The sequence below is a fragment of the Gigantopelta aegis genome, chromosome 10 (genome assembly GCF_016097555.1).
Source record: "Gigantopelta aegis isolate Gae_Host chromosome 10, Gae_host_genome, whole genome shotgun sequence".
Classification (NCBI taxonomy): Eukaryota; Metazoa; Mollusca; class Gastropoda; order Neomphalida; family Peltospiridae; genus Gigantopelta; species Gigantopelta aegis.
In genome coordinates this window covers 80666026-80682677 of record NC_054708.1, presented here as the reverse complement: position 1 = coordinate 80682677, position 16652 = coordinate 80666026, and the positions used below count along the sequence as shown (strand labels likewise).

General features: G+C 40.7%; 1 protein-coding gene across 1 annotated transcript; it reads right to left on the bottom strand.

The window, feature by feature from the left end:
* Positions 1-4759: 4759 nt before the first annotated feature.
* LOC121383844 (mannan endo-1,4-beta-mannosidase-like) lies at positions 4760-14855 on the bottom strand. Its single transcript, XM_041513941.1, has 6 exons — positions 14594-14855; positions 11171-11338; positions 8937-9086; positions 8233-8378; positions 6917-7096; positions 4760-5433 (listed from the first exon to the last, which is right to left on the bottom strand). The coding sequence occupies exons 1-6, from the start codon at positions 14853-14855 to the stop codon at positions 5104-5106; spliced, it is 1236 nt and encodes a 411-aa protein (XP_041369875.1). The 3' UTR covers positions 4760-5103.
* Positions 14856-16652: the final 1797 nt, after the last annotated feature.

The window sequence follows — 16652 nt, the reverse complement described above, 5'->3', positions numbered from 1 at the left end:
CTAGCAGACACTTAATACAGAATGCAACTGTTGATATGGCTTTTGGTTTTGAGATATTAAGGACTGGTACGAGAAAGATTAATTTGTCTTGATAGGTTGATTAGTTGTTATTAACAAAGACACTATTGTTTCTGCGATGCTGGTTTTATTGGAGCATAGATATCACAGAACACTAGACAATCAAAGTAAACGACGAAAGGAACTTTAAATATTAATAATACACAACATGTTTATACTTACCTTTGTTATATCGATACTTACCGGTTCGTTCCGATGTTCCTGTGAGGCGTAGAGCTGCCTTAAGATCCTGTTGTTGGTTGTTATCTGCTCCCTAATGAAAAAGAAAGAAATGTTTTATTTAACGACGCACTCAACACATTTTATTTACGGTTATATGGCGTCAGACATATGGTTAAGGACCACACAGATTTGGAGAGGAAACCCGCTGTCGCCACTACATGGGCTACTCTTTCCGATTAGCAGCAAGGGATCTTTTATTTGCACTTCCCACAGGCAGGATAACACAAACCATGGCCTTTGTTGAACCAGTTATGGATCACTGGTCGGTGCAAGTGGTTTACACCTACCCAATGAGCCTTGCGGAGCACTCACTCAGGGTTTGGATTCGGTATCTGGATTAAAAATCCCATGCCTCGATTGAGATCCGAACCCAGTACCTACCAGCCTGTAGACCGATGGCCTAACCACGACGCCACCGAGGCCGGTCTGCTCCCTAAAAAGACAGAATAAAACTTTTGAAACGAAAAAACAAACAAAAAAACCCTGAGTCAGAGATTCGGAGTATGAAAGTGACCTCGACGACGACGTTACAACGTCACACCTAGTCGCCAACGGTGTGACTTAAGTGGAATATGCATGTACCGACTGAGTCAAGAGATTCAGCACTATAAATCTTTTGAAGGCGCTTTGTGAAATAAGGTGTCACTATATGATGTATTTACAATATTGGCATATAGCATATTAAAAGAAAGGGCAACATTTAAACTATAGTAAAACATTCTGAATTAGTGTATGAAGCTGAAAAAGACCGATAAGAAAAGAAATATGGCAGTGAATGAAGACAGATTGCAGTATATCTGAATATAGTCAGGTCTAATAATATCAAATTGAGGCTGTTTGGAGACGGGCTGGACAAAAGTGCCATTTTCTCACCAGAGACCCACACTTGTGTGTAGATTACAAAAATTCTTAAGAACCAGATTTTTAACCAATAGGAGGCCATTATGACGTAATTTTCTAAAAATAGCTGCCAGTATTAAAAATGGCTCCATCTATGTTGCATACTGGTGGATTTTAATAACAAATGTTTACTAATTTTTGTTTGTAATGTAATTAATATATCGTGAACTACATGCCAGTGTTTCTGCCAGAAATAAATGTTTTGGTATGGCACTATGGAATTGAATGCAACCACAGTCAACAGAGGGAAGGGGGGACCTCCCCCATAAAGAAAATGGGTTACATTTAGGGTTAGGGTTAAGAAAACCATACAGTAATGGTAAAGGTAATTAATTTTGTCAAAAGGTTAACTTACAAAAATAAAATATTCCAACAAATTTGGGTATGGTGTCATACCCGCTTTACCCTTTGGCAGAAACCTTGCATGCCCATAAGAAATACAATGAAGCAATTTAATATACTAGCAGAAATAAAGTTAGATGAAAAATGTGTACAGGGCGTGACGTGACTTATCGTGTATATGTTTTGCACACAAGTCATAATACCGTGACAGGAAAGAAATGGGAGATGTTTTAATGGACACGCCATGTGGATATTTCTGTTTCAGTTTACTTTCAGTTTGTACTAAGAATTATTTAGAAAACAACTGTTTACGCCGAGTAGCATCACATTACAATTTTGATGTACTTAACTGAATTGTGCAAAAATGGTGTGTGAAATCGATTAACTGGAATTTATTTATCACAACAAAACAAAACAGTGAATATGACACTATATCTTTATGCTACTCTTTATGAGACCATTTCCATGTCCAATGCTACCCTCATGTCAAATACAGCACTATAATCAATACATCAATCTACATTCATGATCGGTATCTTCCTGTTTCAGCATCAAGTGAGTGTTACAATGCGAGTAACAATTGTCGCTGATGTTATGTAGTTTTGTTTTAGGAGTACCTTCCTTAGCTGATAACTAATCACGAAGAAAGTAATTGCGTAATGTGGCATGGTTAGCATCTGAATACATGCATGTGGAACGACGTTATGACATATTGCACTACACTGCAAATAGCAGTCACAAATCTGACCATTTCTATATGTCATTCTCTTTGTTAACAGCAAAATGTTTTAATGTTGAAACTGTTGCTATGTAGTATCCGATAGAGTACTCAATCATTAAAGTTCTGAGGATGTTCACATCCATCCAGTCAAAAAAACAATTCCTGTGTGCAGGTTGTTAGCATCTGGTACAAATGGGTATACATGTACTGTAATTTCATGATATAAGAATACAGAAGGATATAAAGTTTCCATTGTGTACACTTAATCAACTTATCTGTTATCATATATTCGTTTAAAACTTTCTCTGAATCATCAATGCAATCTCGTGTATTTAATACCATCAAAACAGGACATTTCTCTGAAAGCGGGTCACCATACTTGCTAACTGCTTGGTTGAAATGTAGAAATATGTTGCTGTAATGAAATACCTTTCAGGTGATGCTTTTAGTTTATCTCCTGGTATGGATCTGGTTACAAATTCCTGCAAGAGTGATCCACTATTTGCGATGGATTTTCAGTTGACTTATTATTCCACTTTCCCCTCTTCATTTTCGTGGGGTGGGGTGGGGGTCATGATTATTTTTTTATGGTGACATGTTTCCTGAATAACTCAGCTTTTGTGGATCTCTTGCTTTATAGATTATATAATACACGGCAGTGACTCTTAGAGGTACAGGCAACCACCAACAGTAATTGTAGTGTTCACATGCTTAGAAAAACGTCCTTTAATAGTCCTTTGGGCACGTGAGAAGGTGTTGTAAGGTGAAATATCAGATTTGTCCAAAACATTGAGTATACGGTGTGAGGTCACTTTTTAGCATATATCTCAGTACTAAAGCACTATTGAAGGGTGTATAATACCAAATCAAAACCCATAGACGACAATAGTAACATATGTGGCTAAAACTCCTACCTGCAACGTATCAATCGACATAAACGCCACGGATATAAATACTACCACCCCTTACACTTAAAGTGAATCAGAAGAAAATGGGGGTCAAGCTGCTCGTTTCTCAGATAACGGGTAGCGTCTATGACTACCCTAGTTTCGCAAAAAATTCGAGTACTTGTTTTACAGGTAACCCATACATGTTTCAAGCACAAGGCTACTTGACACATTGGTACTAGATGAAATAAAATTGCAATTTTTTTTTACCCAGATGAAACTATTATTTTTTACAACCAACACACTCACATTTATAACCAATCACAGGACTTGTGGTGTTCACTTCTCTATCAAAAGTTGGGTGCACCTCGAACTTTGACCCAGCCGGAAGTTATTTGGTTTAGTACTACCTGAAAGACTCTTATTTCAATCTTCTAGCCATATGTATATTTACGTTCAGAAGACACATGTACATTTCTGTCACAAAATGGTTACTCGGTGGGTATGTTTGGTTCATGTTGCGTGTAACATGGGCCAGACATGCCCATCATACATGACTAAAATTGGTGATTCCAGCTGTTTCTGAGAGAGCTTCAGTGTACTGTGAACCTCTCAAGATATTACAGTAGGTATTCCATGCCCACTTTTTCAGACGAAGACCAACAACACAATGGTAAATTTGTCTTCACCGTGGGTCAATAGCCCCTTCCATAGTACTCTCTGGAATATGGCAACGAGTGGGTAATTGCATGCCAAAACCGGAATCCGCAAGTAGTATGTAACATTCTTCATAAAATCTATTTCATGTCTCATTTATACCGTGTTTATCGTCTTAAGAACCAGTGGTAGAAGACCATAATTATTTTGATTTAAAAACAAATATATAAGTTGCATACATTGTATAATAAAGTTGATTAATAATATAAATGTCTGAAAAATTATAAAATAGTTACAACCTGCTAGGGAATCCTCAAAACACATAATTCATATATTTTCTATAGCTTTCAATAATAGTTACTATTTTATTTGTATGTCAGCAACAATAGTAATGTAAGGAAATTATCCACACTTCAAATAGCTATATGCTGTAGATTACATTTAAATATATCATTAAAAATACCTAGAATGTGAACACAAATTATGAAAATATTGAATGGGTTAACCTCAAAAACTAGTGACATCTAGATCAGTATGACATGTCCACTCGTCACAAAGATCATTCATATCCAATGTACTATACACTTTTACTTTTTCATGAGGACAAACACATTATCAACTATTAAAATAGCTTTATAGAAAAAAAAAGCTGAACGTTTGTGAAGAAATTTCTATTACAGACGATTTTTAATTATGACGTCACAACAGCCAACTATTGGTCAGATATTTGGTTCTTGAGAATTTGTTTTATCTACACACCGATTTGAGTCTTTGATAAAACCAATTGGCACTTTTGTCCAGCCTGTCCCCAAAGTATTGCTAACACTCAAAAAAAAAAATGAATAAATTATTTTAGTAATTACGAGGCTTCTTTTTAAACTGTGTTACCTAGATATATATTGTGTTCATTAATTTTGACTAAAACAATTCTAACAAAACAAAAATAACAATGTTCATTGGAACGTTTATTCACCAGGTGGTGACCCTAGCAAAAGAGTCACCAGGCCTGTCTACTTCGCAGAATCACCCGCAGATTCACCAGATATGGAAATACTTTGGATACATATCGGGGTTGATTGCATGTATGTACAATTTAAAGATATTTACTACACACGCACAAAACACGATGCACTGCAATCTTTGAATGATTAGGTGCTCTGATAAACTGTACATAATACATAATAAGCAAACCAATATTTTCTATGTTTTACATTAATGACTAATTGGTCTGTATATATTGGCACCAAGGAAAGTTTTAATGTTTAACTGCATGGCAGTTAGGGTCCACTTGAAAACTCAACCTAAACATTTCCAAAGAAACTGAAACACTGTCCAAAGCGCACAAGCCAGATAATCCCATATAGAAATATCATGGTTGACAATGAAGTTGACCCTTCCACCGGCCGATTGGTTGTTTAGACCATCCAGTGAATGCATTCCGCGTTCCTGAACTGTGATATTGTCCGAAGCAGAATCGTTGTCCAAAGCACACCAAGACCACGTGCCACTGTAACCATGGTAGTAACCCCACAGGAACTGTGTTGGTGACGTCATGCCGCCGCCTCTCTTTGAACTGAATTCTCCAATTATAACAGGCTTGTCAAGGTTATACATAGAACTTTCAACCTAAACAGAGAAGAAAAAATGGACTTCTAAATATATAATAAATGCTTATCGGTGCAAAAGCTGGAGAACATAATATATTTCAGTTTTTTCCACTCAAAAAGAAATAACTGGCGCAATGTACGAATCATTCTGGAATCGAACTCGACCGATGGTTACTGTGTTGTACAATGATGTAAACTTGTATAAGCCGTGAGCTACATATGGTCCGTGTGTACCCCCACCCCCTCCACAACTCTACTACATTATGTTTTTAAAAAACCCTATTAAGCTATGTCCTCGACATAAAACAATCTGGTAACAGTGAAAACATTGGGATCCACTACTCATTTGTCTCCAGCGCTGGATAGTACCTTAGAAAATGTTATTTCTTTCGTTGATGTCATGCCATAATCGGTACCCTCTAATTTATGTGCACCAAAATACACACACAAGCGTCAGTGAGATGTATAAAAATATCGAATCAAATCTTATGCTCCACTTGTACACATGATAAGTTTTAGTATAGGATAGCTATTAAATAGACACAGAAGTTCCGTGATTTAAAACGTGCCGAGGTGCGGCTAAATACTAACGCTACTTTTCTTGCTTCTTCCCGTTCAGCAAGCAATACAAGTATACAGTTGAACTACATAGAGAAAACGAACAATCTGACACGGAGCTACATCACGCTAATGGTTGAAGTTATAGGTGCACATCCATAAGGAGTGAATGTAACTTCAGCTGTGATTATGTGATGTATGTGACAGTGGTTATGTGATGTATGTGACAGTGGTTATGTGATGTCTGTGACAGTGGTTATGTGTGCAAATACCATGTCAGTACGACATATACTAGTACCCTATCAATTTATTAACTTATTTACCTCAACTATTATATTATTATTACACCAGTGACATTTGGTACCTGGGATGTCAATGAAATTTCCAACTGACATTTTGTGTTTTTGAGTAATATCTATTGAGAGGTAACACTGTCTGGATTGAAATGTTGCCTCTAAGTTCTATTACTTTTAATAATTGGTATTAATACTACTTTAGTCATCAATAGGTTTATATTCGGTCGAATGGAACCAAAAACGGAGTAGAAAGAAATGTTTTATTTAACGACGCACTCAACACATTTTATTTACGGTTATATGGCGCCAGACATATGGTTAAGGACCACACAGATTTTTAGAGGAAACCCACTGTCGCCACTACATGGGCTACTCTTTCCGTTTAGCAGCAAGGGATCTTTTAGTTGCGCTTCCCACAGGCAGGATAGCACAAACCATGGCCTTTGTTGAATCAGTTATGGATCACTGGTCGGTGTAAGTGGTTTACACCTACCCACTGAGCCTTGTGAAGCACTCACTCAGGGTTTGGAGTCAGTATCTGGATTAAAAATCCCATGCCTCGACTGGGATCCGAACCCAGTACCTACCAGCCTGTAGACAAAAACGGAGTAGAGACACGATGTTACGACGACGAACTGTTTACGTTACCACAAACGGGTCGTGTGGCAGGTACACGTGCAGCGTGTCGTAGGTGTGGATCTCGTAGAGGTCAAGGTGAGCCTGCGAGTCGTTTGTAAGTCCTTCCAGACAGTGGTCCGAGTAGAAGTTACGTCGACCTAGACTGGTCGCCACGCTCTTGTACGTCCACGCGCCAATCGTCACTAAGGCCTGTAACAACAACATGGTCATCAGATTCACGCTAGCTGTTTACAATGTGTGCAAAATGGCTTATACCCAGCCCGCTACCGATCCTGGTCGGGCTGCTTGTGCTCCATTGCACATGACAGCGTGGGCGATCCCCTCTCCCACCCAACCGCACCCACCGCACCCCACCCCATCCAAACCCTTTTCCTATCCTGGACGAAGGAGCCAGCGAAAGTCGGAACCTGCGCCCATGACAGGCGTGCTCTACAACACCTTGCTCTGAATGTGTTCGTAAAACCCTCTGACCTAACCTGATCTGCTCATTTAACTAGTGCCTTTAGTAGGTGAACATTCGTGCGACTATAGCGTCTTAGACCCGAAACACACTGGTATAGCATTAAAGAGATGCATCATGACACTGCGGTGTGAAATACCTCGAATTCGAACAAACAATAGCATTATATGCATTTCAGGTAGCGTACTGTTTTGTTGAGCGAATGGGATTCCTGATCAGGACCCCGTTCCACGAAGCGATCTTAGCCCTAAGATCAACTTAATCGCATAGGGTAGCTATGCGCCTAAGGTAATCTTAGGGCTAAGATCGCTTCGTGGGTGGAACGGGCCCAGGTCGTCGTGAATGAGGTTGTCTGCGCTTAGCATCAAAATACAAACCACTGACCGAAGCACCGATTGCCGATTATTTGCTTCTGGACGGGTAAAGCGAGGGGTAAAAACGTGACGTAAATTTAGTTCTTACAATGGCTGACCGAGAAATACTTTCCGGAGTGTATCTAGAGCAAATGGGCACATGGATAAAAACGTGAAACGGGCATCCCAGTTGATAGACGTTTTGCATTTGTGAAATGAAACTTGTAAACAAATTGTTTTTAAAAATTGGCACTTAAATGTTTTTAGGGGGACAGGTTCCTCTGATCCAGCCCCTTATATCCGCCTGTGGCTTATGTGGACACAGATCTTAAATTAAAATTGCTATATGATTGGTTTATATCTCATTCCTGTGGTTACAAATATTGAGGACACTTGTATGGTGAAAGATAGGCACTACTACACCTGTTCGAACTAGTTGCTTTGAGTATAGTAAAGTAAGAAAAGGGATGCAGGGGTGGAAACGAGATCGCAACTTTGAGATAACGACATACTTTGTTGTCAGCCGTGTGTATGGCGCTGATTTGCCGTCCGGCGAACACCAATAACAGTTCCAGGGGGATGCTGCTCAATGTCCAGTCGGCGAAGTCGTACACGTGTAGGGTCGTCGTGTCCAAACACGGGTTGCTGGAACGTCGTCCTGGAAAAATAATTAAAATTACTTATCGGGAAGATATAGAATCATCATCAGTTAAAACATGCAGTTTATTCGTTATTAATGAGATATAATTCTACTTAACCCTCTCGGTCTTTGTGTCAGCAGTGTGAATCTAAAACACATTGTATCCACCGACAAAGGTCGATCTTACGACCTATCATATTTAAAGCGAGCGCTCTTCCACTGAGCTGCATCGCACTCCTTGTGTCACTGACAATAAGTTCAGCCAAACAGACAGAAAAACAGCTGCCGGCACCGTTCCATGGGATAGTCTTTTCGATTAGCAACAAGGAGTCTTTTATACACCTCACCCCACATACAGGATTGTATATATAACACAGTATTTGTTAAAATTCAGTTGTGAAACGCTGGTTGGAACGAGAAATAGCCCAATGGGCCCACCGACAAGGATTCAATGATCCTTAATCGATCGCGCATCAGACAAACACTTTTGACACTGGGTTAGATAATCAATAAATCAGTGTGCTTTAGATCAACTTGGCTATGTCCCGCCCCTTGTTTAACGGAAGTGGCTCTAACCTATTGCCACGCAGCCTTCAGGCTCGTTCATGATTTCCCAGATCCCAAGGGCGGGCTCGTCCTTCAAGGCCAGCACCATTGGCCGCAGAGCGTTGTGTATGTAGGACTCCAGCTTACTCGAGTTGTACACCAGGCCGTGCAGACGCCAGCCTAAAACAGAATGAATAAAAGAATGTTTAACGACATCCCAGCACGAAAAATACATCGGCTATTGGGTGTCAAACCAGCTTAAAACAGAGTAACATAACACGTGAGCACGCGGACAGAGGGATGAACGGACAGATGGAGTTGGGTGGGCTAATGAATGGATGGATGGATATTATGAGTGGGTGGGTGGAAGGATGGATGGGTGGATGGATGGATGGATGGATGCGTGGGTGGGTGGGCTAATGGATGGATGGATTGATGGGTGGGTAGATGGATGGATATTATGAGTGGGTGGGTGGATGGGCGGATATTATGGATGGATGGATGGATATTATGAGTGGGTGGGTGGAAGGATGGATGGGTGGATGGATGGATGCGTGGGTGGGTGGGCTAATGGATGGATGGATGGATGGGTGGGTAGATGGGTGGATATTATGAGTGGGTGGGTGGATGGGCGGATATTATGGATGGATGGATGGATGGATATTATGGGTGGGTGGATGGATGGACGGATATTATTAATAGGTGGATAGATGGATATTATGGGTGGATGGATGGTTTGGTGAATAGTATAGGTGGGTATTATGTATGTATGTATGTATGTATGCGTGCGTGCGTGCGTGCGTGCGTTCGTGTATGTATGTATGTATGAATAGAAAGATGGATATCTGCAGGACAGACTGGTGTTTAAAATATCTATGGAAAAACGGATCTATGGAAGAAATGATGGATGAAATATCGTATAGTGTGTGCGATTTATTACAAACTAAGTAAAATGAAACTAAATAAATCCAATTACTTTAAAATGTTAAATACATATATTAAAGGGACAGTCCTGAGTTTACAAAACCATTGCAAAATGTTTCCGACCAACACAGCCTTTTCGATTACGTAATATACAAATTAAATACAGTTTCTTATTTAAAATATCAGTGTCTGTATTTAGAAGGTGTTTGTTGTTGTCCTAATGCTTGCAGTACCCCAAACCGGATTTTATCTCCCAATAATTTCGAACGAACGAAAAAACATATATCACGAATAAAGTAAGTAAAGTGCTCGAAATATTAGTATACGACCGTAAACACATTCGATATACAGACACAGGTATTCTAAACAAGAAAGTGTATTTAACTACTTATGAAATAGTAGTCGCCAACAAAGCTATGTTCTCGCAAACATCTTACAATGGCTATACACTCAGGATAGTTCCTTTAAATTTTAAATTCTACGAGACAAAATTAACAGAAATTTAGGGCTGCTACAAAAGAAAAAGGTTTATAATTTTAGTGATAGTAGTTCTGGTGATGATGGTGGTGGTGGTGGTGGTGGTGATGGTGATGGTGGTGGTGATAGTGGTGGTGATGGTGATGATGGTGGTGGTGGTGGTCGTCGTCGTGGTGGTGATGGTGATGGTGATGATGGTGGTGGTGGTCGTGGCTATACACTCAGGATAGTCCCTTTAAATTTTAAATTCTACGAGACAAAATTAACAGAAATTTAGGGCTGCTACAAAAGAAAAAAAGTTTCTAATTTTAGTGATAGTAGTTCTGGTGATGGTGGTGGTGGTGGTGGTGGTGGTGGTGGTGATGATGGTGGTGATGGTGGTGCTGGTAATGGTGATGGTGGTGATGGTGGTGGTGATGCTGGTGGTGGTGGTGGCGGTGGTGGTGGTGGTGGCGGTGGTGGTGATGGTGATGATGATGATGGTGGTGGTGGTGGTGGTGATGGTGATGGTGATGATGGTGGTGATGTGTCTGTTTGCAATTCTGGTGTTGTGATGCTGTTTTGTTTGTATACAGTCAGACTCGAGTTTATGTGAAGGAAAGTAGTGTAGTTAAAAAATGTAGTTGATGATGAAAATAATGATGATTACACCCGTCTAGCTGGCAATATTTTTTGCCGTTCGTTACCTCCAAGACGTTAGACTAGAATGTTTATTTTAAGTCTAAAATTAACCCTAACTCTAACCTAACTATTTGCGTAATGTTCAAATTGAAATATAATCGGAATCCAGTATTATGACTAAAATGCTTCAGTCGCAATACTGGGAGCATGTACTATGGCTGGCTGAAAACACAAATGTTTACTTGGGGCACGTGCAAAATTCCACAGAACGATATTGATGATAATGTTGCGTATGCGTGCTTCATGCAGAAAGTCCTTTAGGTCGTCGATGATGTACTTATCCAAACCGGTGACGTAGCCGTTGGCGTCAAACATTGGCGTCGACAACCCATCGACGTGAAGCCAAATTCCTAAACCACACAAACAAAATGAAATAAATAAAATGAAATTACATAAACAAATTAATTTTTAAAATATAAATCCAACAAACTGGGTTTTTTTAAAAAGAGAAGAAACTGTTTAACAAAGTATACAACAGGTTACAATAAACCAATAACAAAAGTTTAAAAAATACAACAAACGTTGATGGGATTCATCATGAAGCTGTTTGATAAATATGAAACAATTTTATAAATACAATAAATAAACGTGCAATATTTAAAAGGAGAACTGAACGATGCGGTTGTATTCCGAGAACGTGGTGATTTCTATCCAACCCCCCCCCCCCCCCCCCCCCCTCACACTAGGGGCTGTGTTGCGTACGCTTGGGCCTTTGTCCAAGTATCGCATACAACACGACAGCGACTCATCGACTGTCATGCTAATCTACGGCGTGGACAAGAAGCGACGCTCACCTAGCAGAAGACGGAGGAGCCGACCTAAGACTACCCAGTGGGGACCTAACTTGGCGGCTCAACCGCCAGGGGCGGCCCCTCCTGTTCCGAAACGGAGGACGAGACCGACAGGGGCGGTGCAGGGTGATCCAAGCCCGGTGGCTAAACCACCGGGAGCGGTTCATTCTGCGTTGTCGCCCCCAGCTACTCGACCGAAGCACTCGCCAGGAGCGGCACGGGGGGGGGGGGGGGGGCAAAGCTGTCAGCTCCACTGACAGTGGCGGTCCCTCCTGTAGACGTACTAACGCAGATGGAGACGGGACATGTGGTCATTAGTGACCCCCCCCCCCCCCCCAGCCAGCTCATCAGCGCCTCCGGAAGTTGTTGCGGTTCCAGCGGCGGTCCAGCGGGAGTCCAAGAGGAGGAAGGTGTCTGCGGCCACCATACCAAAGACATCCGACCAACCCGATTGGACTCTCGTCTGCGACAAGCTGCCAGCTAAATACCGAGGAGCAGTCTACGGCGACTACCGATAGCGCTCTAATCAAGGGCCCTTGGAGAGAAGATCATTGGCGCCAACTTCCAACTGGACAAGGGAAGTACCAGTTACAAGGAGCCCTTCACTCGGACCAACTCTACGTGACGGCACAGCAGGACGGACTGTACAGGCAGGGACTCCTGATGCCATCGATGCCCAACGCAACCATCCACCGCATCTTGAAGATGGTACTGCGGGACATCTATCCAGGAGCCATCAACAGAAACATCGCCATGTTGACTGAAGGACTCCCCAACTTCAGGCCTGAACAGACCATCACTTCGCCATGAGTCCTCGTTTTTTGGGCTTAGTTGGACTTTAAAAAATTTCGGCCGCGGCTCAAAATTCTTATGTTTATTTTTTTAATAAATAGTCCAACGCACTTTACTTTGGTGGCCAATCAACTGCTCAAATCACCTTAAAACCTTTTAGGCCGAGCAGTCAAAAATTCGTTTGATTTAAATTCTTAGTCCAGACATGTGTGGAAGTGTAGAATGTCGTTAGGATTTTAGGACTTAGGTCTTTTCACCGACCACTAAATTTTTTTTTCCAAATTCTGCCTACCTCAAACTTACCCCTCCCCCCTCCTGGCCCGAACTTAATCACTGGCGAAAGTCAAAGATTAAGCCCGTGACAGGCGTGCGTGAAACCTTCGTGGTATATACGCACGTGTAAAAACTTTCACTCACTCGCAATATTTAAATCGCTGGCCACAGTTATTTTTTCACTATAAAATTGTTTCCTCTCATTACCGTTAATTTACACACTATTTAAATATTTTCCTTAAATTAAAATTTTTGACAAATCCAGCATATTTCTGACCGCCTTGTTGTTTATAGCAATCAGCTCAAAATTATGTGATCAAACAGGGTACATACCTTGGAAGCTACAGTCAGTAGTTTAATAAATAGAAATAGGATGTAACCAAAGTTTTAAATAAATAACTAAACTTTAAAGTTTGTTTTGTTTAACGACACCACAAGAGCACATTGATTTATTAATAATTGGCTATTGGATGTCAAACATTTGGTAATTTTTACATATAGTCTCAGCGAGGAAACCCGCTACATTAGTATAGCAAGGGATTTTTTATATGCACCATCCCGCAGACAGGACAGCACATACCACGGTCTTTGATATATCTGTCGTGGTACACTGGCTGGAACAAGAAATAGCCCAATGGGCCCACTGACAGGGATCAATCTCAAACCGACTGCGTATCAAGCGAATGCTTTACCACTAGGCTACGTTGAAAGTAGGGATGCAGAGGGATGAAATTAATAATACTTTAATATAGGTGTCGCGGGATGCCAGAAACTAATGTGGTCAGTAATATATTGCTTCACCTTTCAAAGGTATTGGGGGTAGCCCCTCCCCCTAAATTTTACGACAGTTATATTTTTAGTTTATTTTTTAATTTTGTACGTCGAAGAATCCTAGGAATCCCTTCGCGAACGATTGTGGCCTTCTGCCATGTCATTCCCAACTTGGGGCCCCCGATATGGATTTTCTGGATCCGCCACTGACAGGCCTATCTAGGCTAGGGGAGCTATGAATAACGTTCAGGCTTGGTGGGGAATGTTCCCTCTGCATCCCTACTTTCAACGCCAATGTTTAATGAATATTGCAAATCAGTTAAAATGTTTAATAAATAAATTGCAAGATTTATAGCAAACAATTTTAAAAATAAATAAATAAAATAAACTGAACCCGTTAACGTCAACGATATTTTTTTATTATTCATGTCCAATCCTGTTTTGCGAACCAGTATTTCTAACACAGACCGGCCTCGGTGGCGTCGTGGTTAGGCCATCGGTCTACAGGCTGGTAGGTACTGGGTTCGGATCCCAGTCGAGGCATGGGATTTTAATCCAAATACCGACTCCAAACCCTGAGCGAGTGCTCCGTATGGCTCAATGGGTAGGTGTAAACCACTTGCACCGTCCAGTGATTCATAACTGGTTCAACAAAGGCCATGGTTTGTGCTTTTCTGCCTGTGGGAAGCGCAAATAAAAGATCCCTTGCTGCTAATCGGAAAGAGTAGCCCATGTAGTGGCGACAGCGGGTTTCCTCTCAAAATCTGTGTGGTCCTTAAACCATGTGTCTGACGCCATATGACCGTAAATAAAATGTGTTGAGTGCGTCATTAAATAAAACATTTCTTTCTTTCTTTCTTTCTTTCTTTCTAACACAGACACTAAATTGCCAATATTTTAATATTATTCCAATTATTTTTAATTGTGTAAACGGAAGACAATAAACACATTTTATAAATTATACAGAAAAACACTTACGCATGGAGTTGCCTCCCGCTTTACGGATATTGTCGAGGTTCCGGATAAGGGTCGGTCTAGATTTAACGTAGTCGCCATTACCGAAATCCGCGCCATAGTGTACCCAGGCCTGATTCATACCTGATAAATACACCCGTTCATTATTCAAGCTAAGCTTAGTACCCGTGACAGTCAAGAAAGAGTCGCAAACAACCACATTAATAATAATGTTTGAAGCGCAAAAAAGGATGAAAAATACGCGTTGTACACTATTAAAACACATTTGATGAGGCGATGATAATCAAACAACATGTATTGATACTGTCACGTGTTAAAAATAGATAGCACCTGCTAAATAGTTGACAGTGTTATCTGGAGTTAGGTCAGGTCAGGTCATAGGATTTAACGTACCGTACACATTCGAAGCAAGCTGTTGTAGCGCACGCCTGGCATGGGCGCAAACCTGTGTCGACCCATGCTGGCTTCATTCAGGACAGGAAAGGGTTCGGGGTGGGTGTGAGGAAGGACCGTCCGCGCTGACAAGTGCAAGAGAGCACCATTAGCTCGGCCAGGGTGGACAGCAGACTGTATTGTGCATATAATGTTCATGTAGTCATAGTGTGGTTGGTCAGCTTAGAAGATTGTGGGTCAGTGGAAGCGTTCGATTGAGTCGCGATAATTCAATCATACCAATTACTATTCCAAGCTTATTAAAATCCATATATGGTATGTGCTACCCTGTCTATGAGAAAATGTTAAAAAGAAGTAATGTTGCTCAACTAAATGGTCACATGTGCAGGCTGTTATCACTGATATTCTGTATGGTTTGTGACTAGCATGCAAAGGATTTTATGGAGTTAGGGTGTGTGTGTGTTTGGGGGGAGGGGGGGGGGTCATTGTGAGGGTCACCCTAACTGTCTACACGTGTGGTGTAGTAGGGCGACAGTCAAATACAAAAGGTAGTGCGGGAAAAGTGGCTATGCCAGAGTTTGAAATCCCACATAATCCTAGCTAGTTTGGGTTTTGTTTTTTTGTTTGTTTGTTTTTGTTTGTTTTTTTAGCAAATAGTATTGTATACTAGTAGGCTCAACGTGGATCGTTTACGAAGTGGGGGGGAGGGGGGGGGGGGTCGGGTTTTTTTGGGGGGTAGGTGGGAGTTTTTTTGTGATTTTTAAAGGAAATAGTGTTATATAACAGTAACGTGGAAATTTACATGGGGCGGTTTTGAGGAGGGGGTGGCTATTAAAAAAAAGTTTAATAGGTACATGGTACATGGTATAGAAGCATTTTCATTGTTGAACAAAATAGTTTGCTATATTCAGATACATGTACTGTGATATTCAGTAGCTGGTTTGAGGGCTACAACTTGATGTTGGCAAATTGGATAGGCATGATCTTTATTGGCAGTAAGATCGGAATAGCTACACGTTAATAATACACTTAGAGCTTGTGTTCTAATAGGTTTGATTTTTTCCTGGTGTCACCATTAACATTATAAGTTATGTCGCTTGATTTTGATAGTAGGCCTATATGGAAAAACTAATTAAAAAGTGGAGGGGCCAAAGCCACCCCTGCCCCCAGCGTCGACGGACCTTAAATAAGAGAGAAAATAACATAAATAATTTTTACTACATAATTTAAATGTTATTAAAAGCATAAATTGAACACATTTTGTTGAAAGTCACTCTATTGTTCACTTTTTGAACAAGTCATTTATTGGTGTGTTTTTTTTTATATCCACTGCATTCTGTTACCTAATTAAATAAGTCCACGAGACGCAAAATGTTGCGGTAAGAAATCATTATACATCAACGAAAGGGAAAGTTTGACGGTGTGTAACAGCTGGGGAAAAAAATCGTGCCAGACTTCCGAAAACTGCTTTTTTATAGCAATCATATCTGACTAGCAGCAATCACACATTTTGAAATACACTACGTTTTATTTTTTTAGTGCAAGTTTCATTTCAACCACTGACAAGTCGCCTTGCAAATGATCGACATGACACAGATGTAGCATTCCGATCTATACGATTAATGGAACGTGTATACCTGTTTTGTTTCAACTTGTATATATACTAGTA

Bases quoted from the DNA above. Each gene is read 5' to 3' on its own strand.
- LOC121383844 (XM_041513941.1), bottom strand. From the start codon at position 14,855: ATGTGTTTTAATAGTGTACAACGCGTATTTTTCATCCTTTTTTGCGCT. The intron at 11,339-14,593 runs GTAAGTGTTTTT...TGTGTGGTTTAG, and splicing joins AGCGGGAGGCAACTCCATGC to GAATTTGGCTTCACGTCGAT. The intron at 5,434-6,916 runs GTAACGTAAACA...TTCTCTGTTTAG, and splicing joins TGCCACACGACCCGTTTGTG to GTTGAAAGTTCTATGTATAA.